Source organism: Pipra filicauda, unplaced genomic scaffold (genome assembly GCF_003945595.2).
Source record: "Pipra filicauda isolate LSUMZ 115617 unplaced genomic scaffold, ASM394559v2 scaffold125_size2111803_pilon, whole genome shotgun sequence".
Classification (NCBI taxonomy): domain Eukaryota; kingdom Metazoa; phylum Chordata; class Aves; order Passeriformes; family Pipridae; genus Pipra; species Pipra filicauda.
In genome coordinates this window covers 1,017,301-1,037,255 of record NW_024103718.1, presented here as the reverse complement: position 1 = coordinate 1,037,255, position 19,955 = coordinate 1,017,301, and the positions used below count along the sequence as shown (strand labels likewise).

The window sequence follows — 19,955 nt, the reverse complement described above, 5'->3', positions numbered from 1 at the left end:
TTGTCACATGTGATCCTTCTTCCTAGGCAGATTGAATTACTTTTTTTTTTTTTTTCTGACCTTCTGGTAGAGATTGTTGGACTGATATTTTGATTTTGCCCAAAACAGTTTTCCTGGTCTGTCAGGATTGGCCAAATGCCAAACTTCCATCAAAACAGGATATTTTTGTTAAAATTTCTGCTCAAAAAGTCTTACGGCTGGAGAATTTTATTTTTCTTTCTTAAACTCTAAGGTATAACAAGCAGTTCTGTGGGTCAAGCACTTTCCTACCATGTGGACCTTTCAAGTCTTGAGTTCCTACTTGCTTTGATACAGACAAAAAGCCTTTAACCTGATTCTGCATTGTTTGCCAGGCTGCTAGTTATTCCTGTGTGAGTAACCCTGGTAATGTTTTTCCTTTCTTTTAAATTTTTTATTAAGAAACCTTTGTTCTGGGCTTTATCCTGAAAAAGTATTTCACAATGGGAACATTATTTTCTGCTTAATTTTGTCTAGAAAGCTTTTTCAAAATACATTATTGTAGTCAGATAGGAGGTGACAGATGTTTATTACCAATTCCAGGACATTATCAGAGAGGGTTTGGTGGTGTGGAGTGATGGTAGTTGCAGGACAGTTACAGAGCTGGAGGTTCATTCTTGGTTGACGAGGTGAAAAGGTGTTTACTCCAGAGCACAGGGAAATCTGTGTTTCATCATCTGGTTTTGAATATTTGCTAGGCAGATCATCAAAGCAAAAAAGAATCACTTCAATGTCTTAGAAGCATTTTTCTGTTAAACGAAGATATAAACTTTATCCTTTTGAGGTTGGCTTTATCCATTTTCCCACATCCACATGCTAATTTTAGACACCAGTTGACAAGTTTAATACTCATGCCACCTGTACACTATTGTTACCTGTACACTTTGATTGGGAGGTAGACCTTTATGCAATATGCTTTTTGCTGTTGAAGGATTTCAGACTTGTTTCTTCAAGAGACTGAAAAAGACAGATATCAAGTAGGACAGGGAAGTAATTTATATTCTGGAATGCTGTGGGTGAGTGTCACAAAGGCAGAGGTCTGTTCCCCTTCAGCTGTGGGAAGTTTTAACTATTACCATGTGTTTCTGTGGACTTCTGACTTTAAGGTAGTCATTTTAAGTTCTTTGGAGAGAAACAGAGTTACTGAGCACATTTTCTTGTTGTCCCTAGTAGGAAATAATTTCCTGTTAAGTCCAGTTTTTAAGAAGTTCTGCCTTCAGGATGGCATTTCAAAGGATTTTGATATTGGCTGGGTTCATATGACTCACAACATTTCTCAGAGAAGTTTCATTGTAATCATCTGTTACATCATTGATTGTTTGTTGTGATCATTTACCGTTGAATCAAACTGCTTTTCTGGGATATTTTGATTCTGCTGAAGTTTCAGTAAAAACAAAGTACGTTTTCCAACGAATGAATAGGTGTCCCATGAAGATACTCTAGACCCTTGGGATGAGATTTACCTGACTGAATGAAAAGTCTTGCTATGCAGATATTCAGCTTTAAATTGAGGTTGCCCAGACAAGTTGTGGATGCCCCATTCCTAGAAGTGTTCAAGGCCAGGTTGGATGGGGCTTTGAGCAACCTGGTCTAGTGGAAGATGTCCCTGCCCATGGCAGGGGAGGTTAAAACTAGATGATCTTTGAGGTCCTTTCTAACGCAAACCATTCTATGATTCAATGAAATACCTCAGAACTTTAAAAAAAGTCTTAGAGCTAATTCCAGTTTAGAAACACTGTCATTAAAACTCTTCGTGACTTTTCAAAGGAGGTAAATTCCACTAACAAATTATTTATTCTGAATAATACATATCCAGTAGTTAACATGGATTGACCAAAATGTGATTTTAAAAGCAGATTATTTTATTTGGAATTGTTTGGAAACTGTCGACAAGGGTTTCTTTTTTTTTTCCCCCTTTCCAGTTGCATTCATCAGTAGATGACATTCTGCTATACAGATAGGAGGCTTCTAATAAGTGATGTCTATTTGCACTGACATTTTTTATTTTATTAACAGTGGCAAGCCTTTTTCCCTTCACTTCACCCACTTAAAATTCCTCTATTAAAATCCTTCCATTTGCCCCAGCAGTGGGATTAATACTGTCTTACTGAAACAAATATACTCAATTAATGTATAACTCAGGGCCTCCGACATGCTAGAAAATAGCAATTTCTTCTATCCAGTTATTAATTGTGTCTTTTTCAGTCATATTAAGTCCTTTTTGTATAGCCTAGCAGGGGCATGTACATCCAGGATTAGGATGCAGCAAACCACATTTTTACTGCTGCTTTGGACAAACCATCCATTCTTGTAGTGCTTCTACTACTCTGTCTAAAGTGAGGGTGATGCTGATCTCTTGTGTTTATGTTCAGTGTGGAAATCTTTGGGCAGCAAGATCTTTTTACTATGACTTTACAGTATGCCTATGCTCCTCCAGAAACAATGCCCCAGTGCTCTGGACCAGCCTAGTCCCCTTCAAAGTGGAGACTGACCCACATTCCTCTCCTGATTGAGACCTCTGTGCTTTGCCCATAGGGCCATTCCACCTTCTTCACGCTGCTAGAGTGAAACATATTCACTAGAGTCTACAGAGTGTTGTAATCAATAGGACACGTAAAATATTTTGTAGATACTACAGGGTTTTTGACCGAAATATGATGGAAGCACCTTGTCTTTGCTTTGAACTTAAACAATAACTTCAATGAATAACTGTATAGCTTTTAAGGCATGTATTTCAAAATATTCAAAACGAACCATGTTCTAAAATTAAAAAATGCAAAGTAGAAATACAGAGGCAACTTGTTTGGGGCAGAAATTAAAAACTAGCTTTGGTTTGCTTTGCATTAGAGCTGGACATCTGGAGATTTCAGAAGGCAACCAGGGAAATTAAATGGAAGACACTTGTCCTCTCTCAATGCATGACACTTTCCCAATGAGAGGGTATATATTCTGCTCTTATGAGAGTTTGAATCTGATAGTAATACTCTACTTTCTTGGTGTCTCTGTGTTTCCAAATAGGGCATATCTCTATGACAAGTTCTTTAGATTTTGGGTCCTTTCACACACATCAGAACCAGGCTGGAACCAGAAACCTCAGAGTCGATCCCATTAGCTCAGGTAGAAAGGATTTATGTACCTCTGCTTTAGATAGGTTATTTGGTAGGACAAGACTATGCTTAAAGGTACTTTTCTTTGCAAAATTCTTGATTCTAAATGTAGAACTCAAAGCAACAAAAGAGACTTCACAGACATGTTAATTTAACCATGTTGCTCCTTGTAATAGAAAGGTGTGAACCTGGAAGCAGTCTGAAGTAAGCCTTTTCAGATAGACATTTCAGAATTTTGAAATTTTATTCCCAGTTTTGAAGCAGGTCTTTATTTTAATTTGTCAATCAGTTTAATTTTAAAATTATAAAATTGCGTTCGTATTTGACATTAAATATTAAATATTTACTCTTTGACTAAATTAAGTATTTTCATATGTCAGGATTTAAACATTGAGTCATTGATAATTTTGTTTATTTGGGTGTGACCAGGTGTTTTTTCAACTGCCATTGCTCAATTTGGCCTATTAGAGTAGAATGGAAAAGCTTTTAATCCATTAAGTTTTGCTTTTCTTCTCAAGGTTTCCTTTTCTTTTGGTAAACTACAAAAACATTATGTTTATCTTTGTTCTAAAAACAAAGGTCAGCCATCCTACTTCCAGGCAGTTGCTGATGCTATAGAGATTCAGATCCAAGTCCTTTTTCAGTTGCAAACATCCTGGGTGATACCATGGTTGCTTTATTCACATCATGCAACTTCAGATTTTGGTCTTCAGCATCAGGTGCCCTGAGTAATTTATGACCTTTTAAAGCGCAAGTCAAGGTGCTCATCTTAGAAACTTCAAGTCATACAGCATAAATAGTTTCTGAGCTATGTGTCAGTCCTTCTCAGTAAGGTCAAAAACTGGAAGAGGGGAAAATTAGGTTAGAGGTATGGTTCTTTAATGTGAGGGTGGTGAAGCACTATCAGGTGGGAACAGGCTGCCCAGAGAAGCTGTGGATGGCCCATCCCTGGAAGTGTTCAAGGCCAGATTGGATGGGGCTTTGAGCAACCTGGTCTAGTAGAAGGTGTCCCTGTCCATGGCAGGGGGCTTTGAATGAGGTGATCCTTAAGGTCCCTTCCAACCCAAACCATTCTATGATTCTGTGATTCTAGGGTGGGATGCCACTACTTCTTTACTTACGGTTGCAACAAGGAAGCCCTTGCTGAAAACCCCTGTGTTGCTTTGCAATAGAGTGTCAAGGGCTGTTGGCAACCTTAAGAAGAGGTTGGCCCATCATCTTCAGGCCTTATACTGAAAGCAAAGTTGTTGCTGACCATTGCTTAGTGTAATGTCTTGCACTTGCTTTGCTGTCTTGTGAGGTTCCCGAGAAACAGCTGAAGTGACACTTTGATTGTAAAGCAGCAGATTCCTCTGTGTGGCAGCACACAGTTGTGGCAGCGCATTAGCTGGGGTGATGTGAGCTTTTACCTTCTCTTTCCCCTTTTCCTCCTCTTCCTTCTCAGGTGAACCCACACCGCATGCAGCTAAAAATATTTTCTTAGAAATGTCAAGTGTCACCCACTTCATGAGGCTGCTGCCACAGATTTTAGTGAAGAATCTAATAAAGCATAATCAAGGCCAATCCTCTTTGTGTGTTGACAAGGGAGTTTAGATTTTGTGTCAAATCTGAGCAAGATTTATGTCGGAGACTTCTGTTGTAGGGTGTCGAAACAGAGAACTTTATCAAAGGCCTCTGAAAAACACACAGGACTTCTGCTACATTGTGAGCTTTGTTGAAAAGGAAGTAGATTATTTTCGAATAGCTTTCTAAATTAGAAGTGTCCCTGTTGTTTGTTTATTTCTTTGTCCCAACTGCACATAGGGGCCGGAGAAGCTTCAATTTATGTCCTGATAAAAAGTACAAGCGTTAGGTGTTTCAGCTATGGTATGTTGCTTTTGAAGTGTATGCAAATCTGCACTGGAGATGTGTTATACTAAGGCACACAGTATTTCACCTGCAGTATTACAAGTGAAGCACCAGCAACACCTCTGGTTTTGGTGCAGAGGGGCAGCCCTCAGACTGCTCATCGGACAGCCTGAGTAATAATGTGTGAGGGTTAGAAACTGAAACAGGACAGGCAGCTCAGGCCCTGAGTTAGGAGGCTAAAGAAACCTGAAACATTCAGTTGAAGGCTGTTGTTAGGACATGATTACAAAGTGAAATTTGTATCAGTTCTTGCAACTGCTCTGTGCTCTTGGCTGATAGCAGTGCTGTCACTGCAGTGTCCCCAGGCACAGGCAGAAGTTGCTGTGGAAATCTCAAGGATAAATTTCCTGTTTTTCAATCTCTGTAATCTTTCAGCTTCTAATAACATTTAAGTTGTCGGTATAATAAATGTGAGGTAAATGTAAGAGATTTAGAGAGGGTTTAATATTAATATTGAGAAAGCGTTGTAATTTGTTTTTTAGGAGCATACCTGTTGCCTCTTTTGAGTGCTGGATCACATGGTAGCACCTCAGTCTACACTGGGTCTCAGAAGTTACTGCTGCAGTACAAGCAAATAGATCTGGAGAATGAAATTGCTTTTGATTTCTGTTTAAAACATGCTAGTTGACCTTTTATGTTCTGTAAAGTGGTTTTCAGGACAAGTTTCAAATTGAAGGGGGGAATGGAAATCCCGGTGTGAGAAAAATCAGCGGCTGATAGTTGAGGGTGCTAAGCAAGCTAGTTTAAATTTAGTTGTGCCCATATGGTTGCATTTTTGTAGTATAGGTAGGTCTCTGAACACAGCATAAGAGAATAAGTAGCTGTCTGGGTCTGGCCAGAATTCCAGTCCAACCAGAATAGCCTGACAAGGTCTGGAGTTGAGTCCTAGGGTGGAAAGACTTATCCAAAGAGTTAAGAGCATCAGTGTCTCTAGAGTGGGAACAGATCTGAAGAGCACATAGATGTTTGGGTCAGATGTTTTGGGTGGATAAGTAAGCTATTTTGGGTGCAGTTAATTCAGGGCATTTTTGGACTGCCCTTCAGAATGAGCTCCCTGTTTCTCCCCATTCCTTCTCAAAGGAGTTAATCATTAGCTTAGGGGAAAAGATCCATACCTGGTTAGAGGAATGGCACGTGTTATATTACTGGAAGATACCAGTGGCAGGTCTAGAATTCTCCTCATTTAGTACCTTCACACAAATAATTGGGGACATCTTTAATAAATTAAGAGATGATGCCAGACTTGACAAGGAATGATGAGGCTGTTAACTCTTTTAGCCAAACAGTGAAGGGAGGAGCTGTCACTGTGGAAATGTTGTGGCTCAGCAGCCTTCAGGAATATGTTTTGTTTTGGTGGTGGTTTTTTGTCAGTTTTGTATTACATATCTTGAGAGAAAATGTGCATTTGGAACAGCCATGGTTCTTCAGTCTGACTCACTGCTCTGCAAAATGCGTGTGATGGCTGGATGGCTGATGAAGTTGATGGTGGCTTTGGCTCTATGTGCTCATATGCCTCAGTGTAAACAACCAGAAATTACAGACTACACTGTATTTCTGGTAGCTACAAGGTGGAGTTTTCATCTTCTGCTAAGTTCTGTTAGCCTGAAGACAATCTAAGTGTTTCTGTGACTGATGGCCTATTTGTTTTATTTAAGCTTAAAATATGTTTTGTTATTAAAGTTAAGATGTGATTGGGCAACAGGGAAGAGGTCTGTCTTCTTATGTCCTCTTGAATGCTGAGCATTGTTGGAGATGCATGACTGGGAAACAATACTGGAATGAGAGTACAGCAGGTACGGAATGAAAGACAAGATGTGAGAAACAGGGGAAGAAAGGCCTGTAACCTGAACAGGTTAATAAAGTACATGGTGGTAGATGTATAGCCAGTTCTCCATGCTGAGAAAGCTGGACTTCAGACAAAGCAGGATGAAAAAAAACAGATCATGAAGTCACTGCATAAATATACTAGATAGTGTGGGAGATTCCTTATAAAGATCTTATTTCTTTCTATTTCATTTGACTTTCAGGTTATATATTTAAAAGCTATTTGTTCTGGTCTGTGTTCTAATAAAATTTAGATTTAGAGATTGAAAGCTGCCTTGGTGTTTTTGAGATATTTTTGGTCAGGTCATCATCAAAGCACAAACCAACTTTGAGCTCGTCCAAAACCTGGCAGACATTTTCAGTCTTGTAAGACTTTTTGGAATACTTTCATTATTTTGGAGGTGGAGAGTAGGTTTAGTTAATAGTGGCAGTGAGAGGCTACTGACTGTCTCCACTATATCATCAAAAGACTCAGAACTGGAAGATTTACTTATTCTTTATTAGTGAATAATCAAGTTAACTCAAACTGATTTTGCTCATTTTCTCATAGATGCTATGAGTATAGTTCTGCTTAGTTTCTGGTTTATAGCTAAATATCTGGACCAAATAGTTTTTTCTAAGACAATCAGAATAATCTAAGTGGGATAAACGGTTCAATTTTGTTTGGGCTTTTTTGTGGTTTTGGGTTTTTTGTTGTTGTTTTTGGGTTTTTTCCCTCTTGGAGCATTAGTTGCCATGAAAGGAATCTGCCACTTACAACCATTTTTTTCTTGCTAGAGTCAGTCTTGAAGCAAGAACAGTTCCAGAGAAGCAAGATTGTTTGTGCTAAAGTCTGTCAAATGGTTTTAGTTGAGTGGCTGCCTGTCACAGTTTCCTGTGATTGTTCTGTATCAGTGTCAAATTCTACTGATGTCCTTAAAGCCCAGATCCTGAGGTCATGTAACTTCATAAGAGTTTGTTTTCTTTCTGTGTACTCCAAGTTTTCTTGGATAGCAGAGGTGGGGTGAAGACAAAAAACCTTTGAGAGTGTGGCCCAAGTTGAAAAATAAGCAGAGAGGAACTTCTGAAGACACAGCTTTGTTATACCGAAGGTAGAAGAAATTACTCTCTTATTCTGAATCCGAAATGGTTCAGACTGTGTTTTTCAACTCAGGGGATTAGTTTCTTGTCACACTATTTGAAAATCAGTTTTCCAAGCTGCTGCTCTAAAGATTTCTGAACTGTGTTTAATATGACATTATAAAGCCTTGCAGTCTGTAGGCTGAAGAGAACTCATCTTCCTCACAGGGAGAATTTTGGGAAAATGGGATCTCAGTAAACCAAAGCAGCCATGCATTACTTCTCTTTCTATCTCTCCATCTCATTGTATTCTCACAAATAAAATGTACAAGCACAAGCATAGGAAAAGGTCTGCTATTTCTTCCCTGGTTAAAGAGCACTCCCAGATAACACTTAGTTACACTGTAAAGAGGAAAGAACAGCTTAATATTTAGTATGACTGGCTACTTGCTGGTTCAAGTAGTTCCTACTAATATGTTTCACATAACTCATGACATTTCTTGGGTATCTATTTTTTAAATAAATAAATAAATAAATAAATAAATAAATAAATAAATAAATAAATAAATAAGTAAATAACTGTAGATCCTCAATCATAATTTTTGGTGATACTGCCTTCCTTTCACTTCTTTTGCTGTAAGTGGTTTTGAAGATTAAAGTGAAAATAGCTACCCTTTGTGAAAGAGGAATGTAATGTTGTTTAAAATGTTAAAAAAATATTAATTATACTGTATGTATAATGATATTATATTTAATATGTATTTATGTATTTAATATATATTTAATATATGTATTTATATATTATATAGATTTTTTTTAATCTTCCATATGAATTAATGACAGTACATTCATGCTTTCCTACAAAATAAAGTATTTTTCTAATTATATGAAGTACTCATACTAACAGCATAAGCTTAAGCTTGTCTGATGGAACTTCTGCAATCTCACTTTATACAAAAACAATAATGTTGCTAACTAATAAATAAATATGGAACTATATTTATTTCCCTTTCACAATGGGATTATCCATTTCTCAATCAATTTTCCTTTAGAGTCTTGTATCTCCAGTAATCTTGCTTGTTCGTGAAGAGAACTGAGATGTAGTTTGCACTTAACAGGTCTCATTTTCTGCGATTTCTTGTCTTTGTAAACAAATATGTTCAGGCAGTGTTGGTGAATGACATGGTTTGACAATAAAGATTTATCTTAAACCATAAGGATTAAATAATAATATATAAAAATACATAATTTTCAACTAAGGAAAATTTTTACTTTTCTATTTTTTTAAAGGTTGGAAATGAGTTTATTGATCCAAATTTTTCATAGTAGATATTTTCCTGTCAGATATAGCAAAAAAAGGAGATACCTTTTGTTTCTACATCACTGATAACTAAATTGAAATGTAATTATTTTATCAATGTCTTTATTTCCTTTTGTGTGATTTTATTTTATTTTTTAATATGAAACAGGTTTATTTATCTTTTGTTACTACTTGATGGTTTTATCGTATTATTAATCAGGAGTTTACATTGCACTAAATGGTTAGCACTGATGAAAAAGAACAATTCCTGTTTCTTTTGACTTTCTGATTTATGTGTTTAAACCTACACAAATCTCAGTTCAATTTACTCAACTCAAGAAACTGTCATGTAAAAATGACAGTTTGTGATTTTTTGCAATTTTATAAAATGTAGTAATGTATATGTTTATGGTGGTGGCAGTAAGAAATGAGACTGCAACATTAGGAGATATTTGGAATCTGCTGCATCTGAAACAAGGAAAGCTTTATATGTTGTTCAGTATCAAAGAAAACTGAGTCTTTGCTCTGAAATGTGTCTCTGACATACCACATGAGAACAAATCTTATGGAGAGCAGCTGAGGGAGCAGGGGAGTTTAGCCTGGAGAAAAGAAAGCTCAGGGGAGACGTAATGCTCTCTACAACTACATGGAAGGAGATGGAAGACAGGTGGGTATTGGTCTCTTCTCACAGGCAATAAGTGACAGGTTAAGAGGAAATGGCCTCAGGTTGTGCCATGGATGGCTTAAATTAGATATTAGAAAAAATTTCTTCTTGGTAAGGGTTGTCAAGCACTGAAACTGGCTGCCCAAGGAGGTGGTGGTCACCATCCCTGCAGGTATTTAAAGAGGTGTAGATGTGTTGCTAAGGAAGTGGTGGACTTGGCAGTGCTGGGTTAATGGTTGGACTTAATCATCTTAAAGGTCTTTCCAAACTATGTGATTCTATGATTCTATATACTACATTTCCTAATTATCACTTCCTAACTGGAATAAATCTCCCTTGTACCGGTTCATTGTCAGTGCAATTTCTGTTTGCCTCCCCTTCTGAGACTAGTCAGTAACTTAAAATTTCTTGAAAGTAATGTGAATGGCTTCTTTCAGTAATTTGGCAAGAAAGTAGAAGTAAATTTAATACACCATGTTCTTGAAAAGCGTATTTCAGAAGGAATGGGTTTGCATATCTAAGCAGAGGGAATATACTCCTGCATTTTGTAGACTTTTATATATTCTGACAAGAATTAAATGAAGTTAATAACAAATTAAGGACTCCTGCTACTTGGTATTATGGAAGATTCCCAAATGTAACAATAGAAAATAAAGTGTGTTTTAGGACTCAATACTTAGCTTTGCAGATTATCTTTTTGTCCTCTCTCCATTGACCATTACCATGATGGCTTTAAATATTTTAGAATAGATGGTTTAAGTGCTTTAGGATTTAGTTCTAATCAGTTGGTGAAAAAAATAGAAGCTGACTTCAGATACTTCATTGTTTTGTGATGCAGTATGCGAGGAGATAAATAGTAAAATTTATAAAAAATAAATATAATGTTTAAACATTGAGTTCCAGAAATAGAAATTATCTATGAAAGGGAGTATCAAATTAATTCTTTGATAAGTTGGGTGTTATGAGAAATATATTCAGTTACATTTGCAAAGGTCATGTATGCCCATCCTATTGTGCTTTCAATGTTCAGTGATATCTTCAGAGAAATCTCATTCTTAAAACCCATTTATTTACTCATTCAAAGGGCAATGCATTACTCAAATATATATGTAAGTTAAATGGTATTACAATCTGTCATGTTGTGGTGCCTTGGTATTTTTTGAGTGTGACTAAAATTATGTTTGGTCTTTAACAAAGCCTTTTTATGGAAAGCTACCAAAGGAGAGATTATTGCAAAAATGATGACACAGAAATTACTTAATTCTGGCATCTATTGTTTGATGCCTTTTTTTTTTTAAGGTAAACATTAAGCAATTTTTGTGTAATGTCAATATTTTAGTGTCAGAATTCAGAATCAAGAATACGCCATATTAGAACTAAGATGTTCAGGTATAGGAAGGGGTCCTAAACAAAATACTAGAAAATTATTTTGTCCAAGTCAATAAGGTTCAGTAAGAAAGGGTATTTTTTAGGCTTATGAAAAGTAAAAAGAACAAGTAAAAATTGTAATAACAAGACTTCTCTAGCATGGAATTTAGAGAATAAAATTTTTAGCATTTTGAGTAAACTGAGAAAGAGAATATAGGTGCAAAAATGGATTTTGTTTTCATCTGCGGAAGGTGATGCTTGTTAGATGATAGTCAAATATATTAAACTCTAACTGGTGCTATCTAAGTAAGCTTGGGACCAGACACTAGCTTCTTCTCAATATTCCTGTGTACAACATAAGCTATTTTAGATGTTGAGAAACTGGATATCATTGAATTTTAGCATATTAGAAGAAACACAGGTCAACAGTGGAAAGCAGTATTTAGCCAGAAATCTTCCAAGAAATCCCTGTGTTGCAAGGTCAGAACCATTAGAGTGTACAGTATAGTCCAGTAGAAAGAGAAATGCAGACAGTTAAATGAATTTACTAGAATTGAACTACCATAACTGCATAAAATTGTGACTTTGAAACAATGTTTATTCTGAACAACCTAAACTTCTCTTTCCAACAAATACCCTTCAAAAATAATATACCCGGTAAAGGAGACTATTAATGATTATGCTGTAGACAAGTCTATTAAATCAAATTATCTTGTAAATCTGAACAGATATAAATTATCCCAGCTAGAAGCCAAGTTGCTGTAATTCTACTGACAATCAAATTTGTTCAAATAAAACCATGTAGCAAGAAACAAATCTAATGTAGTTTGAAATGTACTGCGAGACCTAGAGAAAAAATGTCACTGCCCACAAACGGAAGGGAGCACATTTTTCAGTTAACATAAAAACATTTGCAGTACAAAGGCAAGGATGCCAGCACAAAGGGTGTGATGCTGTGCTTTCAAGAAAAGCAACCATTTTGCAGAACTCCAACCCACTTTCATAGTTTACCGGGAAATTTCATAAACGCTGTGGAAGTACCAATGACAATGACAGCGCAGGAACGTAGGAGGACTCTCTGTCTCTTAAATGTGCTCTCAAAGTGAGGTTCTGCGGGAGATGAGCTTGTGATGTGAGGCATAAATGGATAAAAAGTAGAGTTAAAAATAAACACCAAAGTTGAGTGCCTTGTAATCATCATGAGAACAGAAAAATAAGTGAGCAAAGAGAAAGCCACCATGTTTCAGAACAAGTACTATTATTACTTATGGGAACAGGGAATAATGGAAGCTATTGCTTTTCTGAATTCACATTATATCCTTTTCCCCTCTGCCCTGAATAAAGCAAAACTTTCTTTTAAAAATATTTTTCTTTAAAGTTTTTAATTAAATTTTAGTTTTCTGATGTATGCTATGAGATATTGAAAACATTACTTTTAAAATCAGAGAGCTTTAGGATATAAATATCTAGATTTTATCCTTCTCTATTAAGAATGAAAGTAAAAACAACACAATCAGAAACTTGGAAACATTGAGACACCTGGTTATAGGACAGTCTAATAAAGAAAGTAGGATTGTATAAAGCTTTTGAATGCTGAAAGGTTCAGAAACAGCTGAAGACTTTAGTAACAAAGGAACATTATTGGTTTAGATGCCTATTTAGGATTTTTTCACCTTTAAATGAAGTACAAAGTTCTGCATTTTCATTGACTATGTACTTGCTTCAGGAAGCTTGCCTTTGTGATGGTGTAGCACACGTATCAGAAGACTCTGCACTTTAACGTGTTGGAATGATGCCTCAAGACTTGCCAAAAAGAAGGCAAAAGTAGTGTAATGCGATCATCTGTACTGACTGTACCTGTTTGAGTACTGTTGCAATTAAACATAAACAGTACGCTTGAGAAGAAAATTATTTTTGGAAGCTGGGAAAAGCATTACAGCAGGAACTGAGATAGTTGAAATGAGAATTTTAAAAAAAGGAAGTGTCATTTACATGGGATCTGGTCCGTGCTTCTGGAGCTGAATTGCTTGGTGGAATATGTTTCTAAAATCCTAAGCAGTACAGAGACATGTTTAAAGTTTTAAAAAGTATCCAGACACTAAACTGAAGCAACAATAGCTTTCTGTGAGGTGATGGGTCTTGAGATTGTCTTGAACTGTGGTATAGTGGATGGGGTCTAATCCTGCCTAGGGGTGGTAGTTAATTATTGTCCAAAGTAGAGACGCTTCAGCAAGAAAGATGGCAAGAATCTCAGTCCAACACTGCCTCTCCCTCTTATCCCCCCCCGTTGTTGGGGTACTCTTGTGTGAGAAGTCAGGAAAAGGGGCCTTTTACATGTCCCAGGCCTTACAAACTAATGAGATGTCTGGAGTGGATGAGACACTCAACTTTGGGTGGGTATTTTACTTCCCAACTTCAAAAGAAATCTGCGGGTTGCAGAATTTTGAGGGGTTGACTTTTTTTTAAAATCCTGATGCGGACTATAAATGTTTTTTTTTATAATTCAAATAAAGTTCAATAGATGAGGAAGAAGATTCCTAACAAATGCTGACCATAACATCAGCAAGCAAAAAATGACAACCAAGTCACAGTGACTACTGGAGGACCATAAATCTCATTTTTTTTCTGGACCAAACGTGAGTGGTACTTTTAGTAGTGAAATATCCAAAAGTAAAAACAGCAGGAGGGAAATGCAAAGAATAAAGGACAAGAATAAAGATGAAGAACCTGGAGCTACAGTCATCATCATGAGTTCGATGCTATGCTATCTGAGCAGAATATACTTCTAAATACCGACTTTCACTTGGCTCACTGAGCAATTCATTTTTTGACAGACTGGCAGCTGACTGGAAAGTTTATTCTCCATAAGAATGTAAGTTAATATGAGACTAACCCACCATTAAACATTTGCTTGTCATCTCAAACAGGCTTTTATTTAGTACCTTTACACAGAAGAGGGAGTAAATAATGACAGGCTAAAAAAGCCCTCCTCTGGTAAAAACTAAAAATTAAAACTCCAGTGGATACTAAGGGATTAATTTTTCATGGTGTTAATATACAGTGGGCATATTCAACATTGTTCTTCTAGTAAATTCATCTATGTCTTAACACTCATATTTAGTGAGTTCGTCCCTTAGATTATTTTAAATCTATAAAATTTCTAAAAAGAACTGTCCTGGCAGTATGTCAGAGTGGGGAAGGAGATGCTAAAACCATTTTCTTTGTGAACAGAAAATATTCGAAATTCAAAACATGAAGTGTCATAATTGTTCTAGAGCAAAAGCTGCACTCAGGCTGCCTTGAGTTAACACCAAAGCCATTTTTGTAGCCACTATTGGAGAGAGAAGACATCTTAATTAAACTCTGCCTTTGTTGAAGACATCAAAAAAGCTACTGGCAGAGTGTGCATGCTAACTGCAATCACACATACTGCCATTACCACTGACAAGGAAAAAAACCAATAAAAGTGGGCTGCAAGTGGCTGCTGTCACACAAATTGCTGTGGAAGAAAGCTGTTGCTTGTCCATTCAGTATGTCTTTGAATTTTAAATGACAACCTCTAATAACCGCAAGTTAGAATAATTTTTTCCACAGTAGGGCTTTACTGACATGTCACACAGAATTGTTCAACTTCAGAAGTCAAGGTGCAAAATAAGATCAATGAAAATCATTAGGAGATGTTGAACTTTGATTGTTGATCCATGGTGAAGTTTGGTTTTTTTTGTTTCTTTTCCCCTGAATTCAAGGTGTTTAAAATTATATAGAAATGGTATTGTTCACAAAAAACACTTCAGTGTGGCAGCTAGGACTTGCAGAAAACTAGCAGCAGTATATCTATAATAAAATCACCCTTATCATGTTCATTTGTGGTTTATCATTTTGTTGTATTTTCTCGCCATTCTCTTACTCTTACATGTGGGAAGATAAAGGCATGTGTGGGGTTTAATGGATAAGAATAAATGCTGGTCTTCTGTCTGTGTCACTGCCGTTAGAGTTAAAGAAAGGTAACATACCCAGTACCCTTGTGGACAGGCAGCATCAGAATTCTGCTATTTTTTCTGGGCTTTGCTGCTCGCTCCTGCTGTCTAGCAGACAGTATTAAAAAAAAAAGATAAACTAAAAGAAAGTGTAGTCCAGAAGGATTTGAGAAGCTCATTTGTAAAACATCTGAAGCTAAGACTGTTCCTGTAATGTTATTAAGAGGTAATGGGTGGAAAAAATACCATAGAAATACAAGGACTACCAGATTTCTCTTCTCTGCTTGCTGCTCAGGTGTCTCAAAAAGGACCTGAAAGAGTAATTTATCTTTCTGCCAGGAGAAGAGATAAATTCCTTGCTTGACAGGATTGTCTGCTTCATCTTGGAGATATTTACCTTGAAACTGTATGGAGTAGTCTTTGTGACTATTGCTTATTATGACTCACATAGAGATTGATGTGTCATTTCACACAACTCTATCACTAAATCTGGGTTGCGTTTTGGATAAGATCAAAGAAGTACCATGTCTAATTTCCAGTTCCTCCATTTTTCTGAACACTGTTGAGCTAAAACATTTAGTTGTTATTTACTTTGATTCTGTGATCTGATGCACTGTGATATATGTTTACTAAAGATTAGAATCAAGAACTAGTAAAATATGCATGATTAAATTACTTGTCAGGAATACAAGTTTTAATCTCGCCAAGGACAGGGGGGGCCTTAAGGCAGAAAACATGTTCTTAGGTAAAAAAGATTCTGATAATCCACAGAAAAAAAAATGAAACCAACAAAGTAAGAAGAAAGTTTCACTTGCTACATAACAAGTTATTATTTTGCTATGTTTGGATTTGAGTGAACAAATAAATGGAGGATTCATACTCTGTCTCATCACATATAGGCTGAAAAGCTAGCTGAAGTGGATAGCTATTCACTAAGATACTTTCATTTGGGTATAATTTTGGATGGTTGGTAAAGCAGGGTTAACTTTAAATAATACTTTTGATGAAAACATACTCAAATGATTGTTAGAAAGTAGATTTGTCAATTTAGAAAAATTAATAGAATAAGTATAAAGAACAACTTTGAAAGTCACTTCTAAGTTTGACATTTTTCCCTTGAAGCAATAAATGTAAACAACTGGTGACAGTGAGTTGACTGTGCTTTGCCTTCCTATGAAACTTTGCACTAGAAAGTGTTGATAAATAATCATTTATTCATAATTCTATAGGTATAGAAAGTGTTTTTCAAAATGCTGATACTTTTCCTGTAAATAATATTTAAAGATCTAGTTTTAATAACATTTTAAAAACTATTTTATTTAGTCTTTAAAAATGCCCTTTTTAATACGTGTTAAGTAAGCATGTTTAAAATTGTCAGTTTGAAAGTGCACATTGAAAGCATGCATTGATATGAAAGAGCTCTTGTCTCCTTTTTAAATTATGAAAATAGTTTTAAGTTGCCTGATGAAGTTGATGGAGACATTCAAAGATAATACACTTTAACATGTTTATAAATTTTTAAAAAATATTTCTTTCTGATTATTCCTATATAAAGACTGAAAAACTTTTGCTAATTTAAAAAATCATGGAAAGCAAAATCTGCAGATACAATAAATTTAAAGAAATAAGTTGTAATGTGCTTACACGTTAATAATCAAAAGGTAATGTTATTTATTTGCATGCCTCAGAAACCTTACAGTGTTATTATTTATAGCAACAGTTTTATTATATTTACAGTTTAATCTTGTATTATTAATTTAGGTTGGTTTATTGTTTAATATGACTTTGTAATTTGGATACTCAATAAAAACATTTTCAGAATAATTTCATAGAACCGAGCCCCTATGGAAAACTTCTGAACATATAACTTAGAGTAAGTTTTGTTTATTAGTGTTTATTTTCACCTCCCCATAGGATACTATAAGTAATTCAGATTGATTAATTGTGAGAGCAATTATACACAGATTCAAGGAGGATTTTATATTCTGGTCACAGGGTTGCATGGAGACACTTTCTGTCTTAGAAGTTCACCTCTTTGTTACATATCTGTATCAAAATCTTTATGAATTTAGTTCACTACTGTGGAACTAAGTATGATATGACATAGGTGCTTTTAATGCTAATGTTCTCACAAGTTTATGTACTGGCTACCTGGAGCTGGGCCTAATAGTTAATGTTTAACAATATTAATACCAATATCACACAGAGGTAGTGCTGTTGATTTTTTTTAAGATGTGATGTCTTCTTTCTCTGAACCAGTTTTGAAACAACTCAGTTTGTAATTTGGTAAGGCAACATCCATGCTATGAATCAAAAAGTTTGCGACTTGGCAGTCCCTGTCCAATTCTTAGAAATTTCATATATGCAGAGTATTAAAGAGAGTACCTTCGTTGTTCAGCTACCTAAATTTCTCATGGCTTTAGCTTACTGAGGATTTTCCATCTGTTGAACAAAGGTTGTATCTTGCCCTAATCATGGGTGTTTTTCCCTGGGGAGTGTAAGAGGGTAGGTGGGTTGAATCCGCTTCTAGATTGGTAAAATATTTTGGGAACTCTTCAGATGGTACTGTTACAAATTATATCAGATTAGTCTATCACTTTCAGTAGGAAAGGAAACAGACCTTTTTCTTCCAGTTTCCTTAAAACTTATGTGCAGTACAGTAAGTTACTAACATGTACGAAACGAGTAGAGTTTTTCAAATGTTTTGTTATTTTCTGTAAGGAACTATACTTGTTGCTGAAGTCTAAAATTTTTTGCAGGGCTTAATTTGGTTTAAGCTTTTGACTGTGGGTATTTGGGATGTTCTTTTTTCTCTGTTTTACCTGTGTTAATTGTAATGAGGAATGTTGGAGGCAGAGAACAGGACACACAACTGATCTAATAACACTCTGCAGCAAGATTTTTCTCCATCTCCATCAGCACACATCCTGTTGTAGTACTTACTTTTAAGACAGCAATGCTGCTTCACCAAACTTCCTCCTACAGTGAGAGAAGTAGGGATAACTCTTGGAAAAAGTTTTGAGGCTAGTGACAAAATATGTTTGTCTTTCAGATCCCCAGCTCAAGGGTATAGTGACCAGGTTATATTGCAGGCAAGGCTACTACTTGCAAATGCACCCCGATGGAAGTCTCGATGGAACCAAGGATGACAGCAGTAATTCTAGTAAGTGACTGCCCCAGGGGAATGTCTTAATCGCACACACAGATCGCATCGCTCGAATGTGTATGCACAGACACTGTGTTAATGCCTTTGAAGGGTTTCTGAATGTGTTTTGTTCAAAGGAGGAGGGTTCTGTCTGTTTGAAGCTTGATGACCACCAGCATGGCTCATACAGGATATTGGCCTAAATATGTTCCCTCTGAAGAGAAAGGTGTAAGTGCCCATGGGCCTTACGAGTGAGATATTTAGGCCAATGATTGTCTTCTGGTAATTTTATAAAAATGGTAAAATTATATTAAAATATTTTTAATAAAAATTATATATTTAACATAATTTTTTTACCTTCCAATAAATAACAAAGAAAAAAAGAACTGGAAACTAAATTTCCCTGAAAAATCTGGATATATAGGCCCTGATTCAGCAAAGCAAATAAATGTACATTTAACTATTAAAGTCCTGCTTAAAACACACACTGAAGTACCTTGCTGAATTGGGGCTAAAAATCCTACAGTCCCTATACCAGAAAGAGTTCCAATGACCTTAAGCAAATTTCTGCCACTGTAGGGGCTGCATCAGTGACAGTTTTCAAAAATATTCCAAACAAAAGCAGTCTTGAAAGGCCGTATGGCTGACTGCTTTGATACACTTTTCCTATGATAAGGCCACATATTTTCATTCAATGAGGATATATGTCTTTGATAACTTCAGCTGCAAATGATAATTAAAAAAGCCTATTCTTACTCTAGAAACAGTTGATTTGTATTTTGTATATTTTAATTATAATGACATATTTAAGTAACATTTCTGTGTGACCTTGAGTTCTATTTTAGGCACTTTTAATACAAAAGCTTTATCTTCTTGTTATGCACACATATACATAAATAAACCTTCAGTTTCCTCAAAAATCTTGGAATTAGGCTACAGAAATTAGGGGATTTGAGGTTTCTGCTTTACATTGGTAAGGTCTTATTTTATCTGTTAATGCATGGCTGTCATTTAACACTTTTCATCAACAGATAACATGATCATCTTTTATTGTTTTGGTTTTTTTAAAGTGAGAAAAGCTGATTAATCTATTTTGATATGTACTTCTCTGCCTGCTTTCCAAGTGTTTTCGTCCCTCCCCACACCCTCTCTCCCCACCCCATTCCTTGTTTATTTTCTTCCTTCAGTGTGTCCATCTCTCATGCCCACTTCTGTACTGGACTAAATACTAAGACCTTATACAGACAAGACTATTATTGCCTTTTATAGAAGCTTTGCCTAGATGAGGTCTGAGAAATATATCTTAGAGTGCGAGTGTGTGTCTCTCTCTGCCCATCTCTCTTATTTTCAGCTTCAGCGAGAAGGTGTGTATGACTACAATAATTTTGCAAAGTTTTATTGTTTTTTTTCTGAGGGTTTTTTGTAAATCTTAGAATTCTATGAATTTGGATTCTTTGCAAAACTGGACCATACTACTTTTCTCTTTTTGCTGGTGTCAGCTTCACAAATCTTTTTTTTTTTTCTTACTATTTAATTTACCTTTCTCTCCGTTCTTCCCTGCCTTTCTGATTTTCCATCTGTCTAT

At 35.9% G+C, this 19,955-nt stretch overlaps 1 protein-coding gene across 4 annotated transcripts in view; it reads left to right on the top strand.

Annotated features, from left to right (window-relative positions):
• The window catches only part of FGF14 (fibroblast growth factor 14), a 401,593-nt gene that overhangs the window by 287,635 nt on the left and 94,003 nt on the right, over positions 1–19,955 (top strand). For 2 of the 4 annotated variants that reach the window (XM_027730754.2, XM_027730755.2), the window contains exon 2: positions 18,278–18,388. The exons of the other annotated variants lie outside the window; for them this stretch is intronic. In XM_027730754.2, the coding sequence (XP_027586555.1) occupies positions 18,278–18,388 (111 nt within the window). The remainder of the gene's footprint in view (positions 1–18,277; positions 18,389–19,955) is intronic. 4 annotated transcript variants of the gene reach the window in all.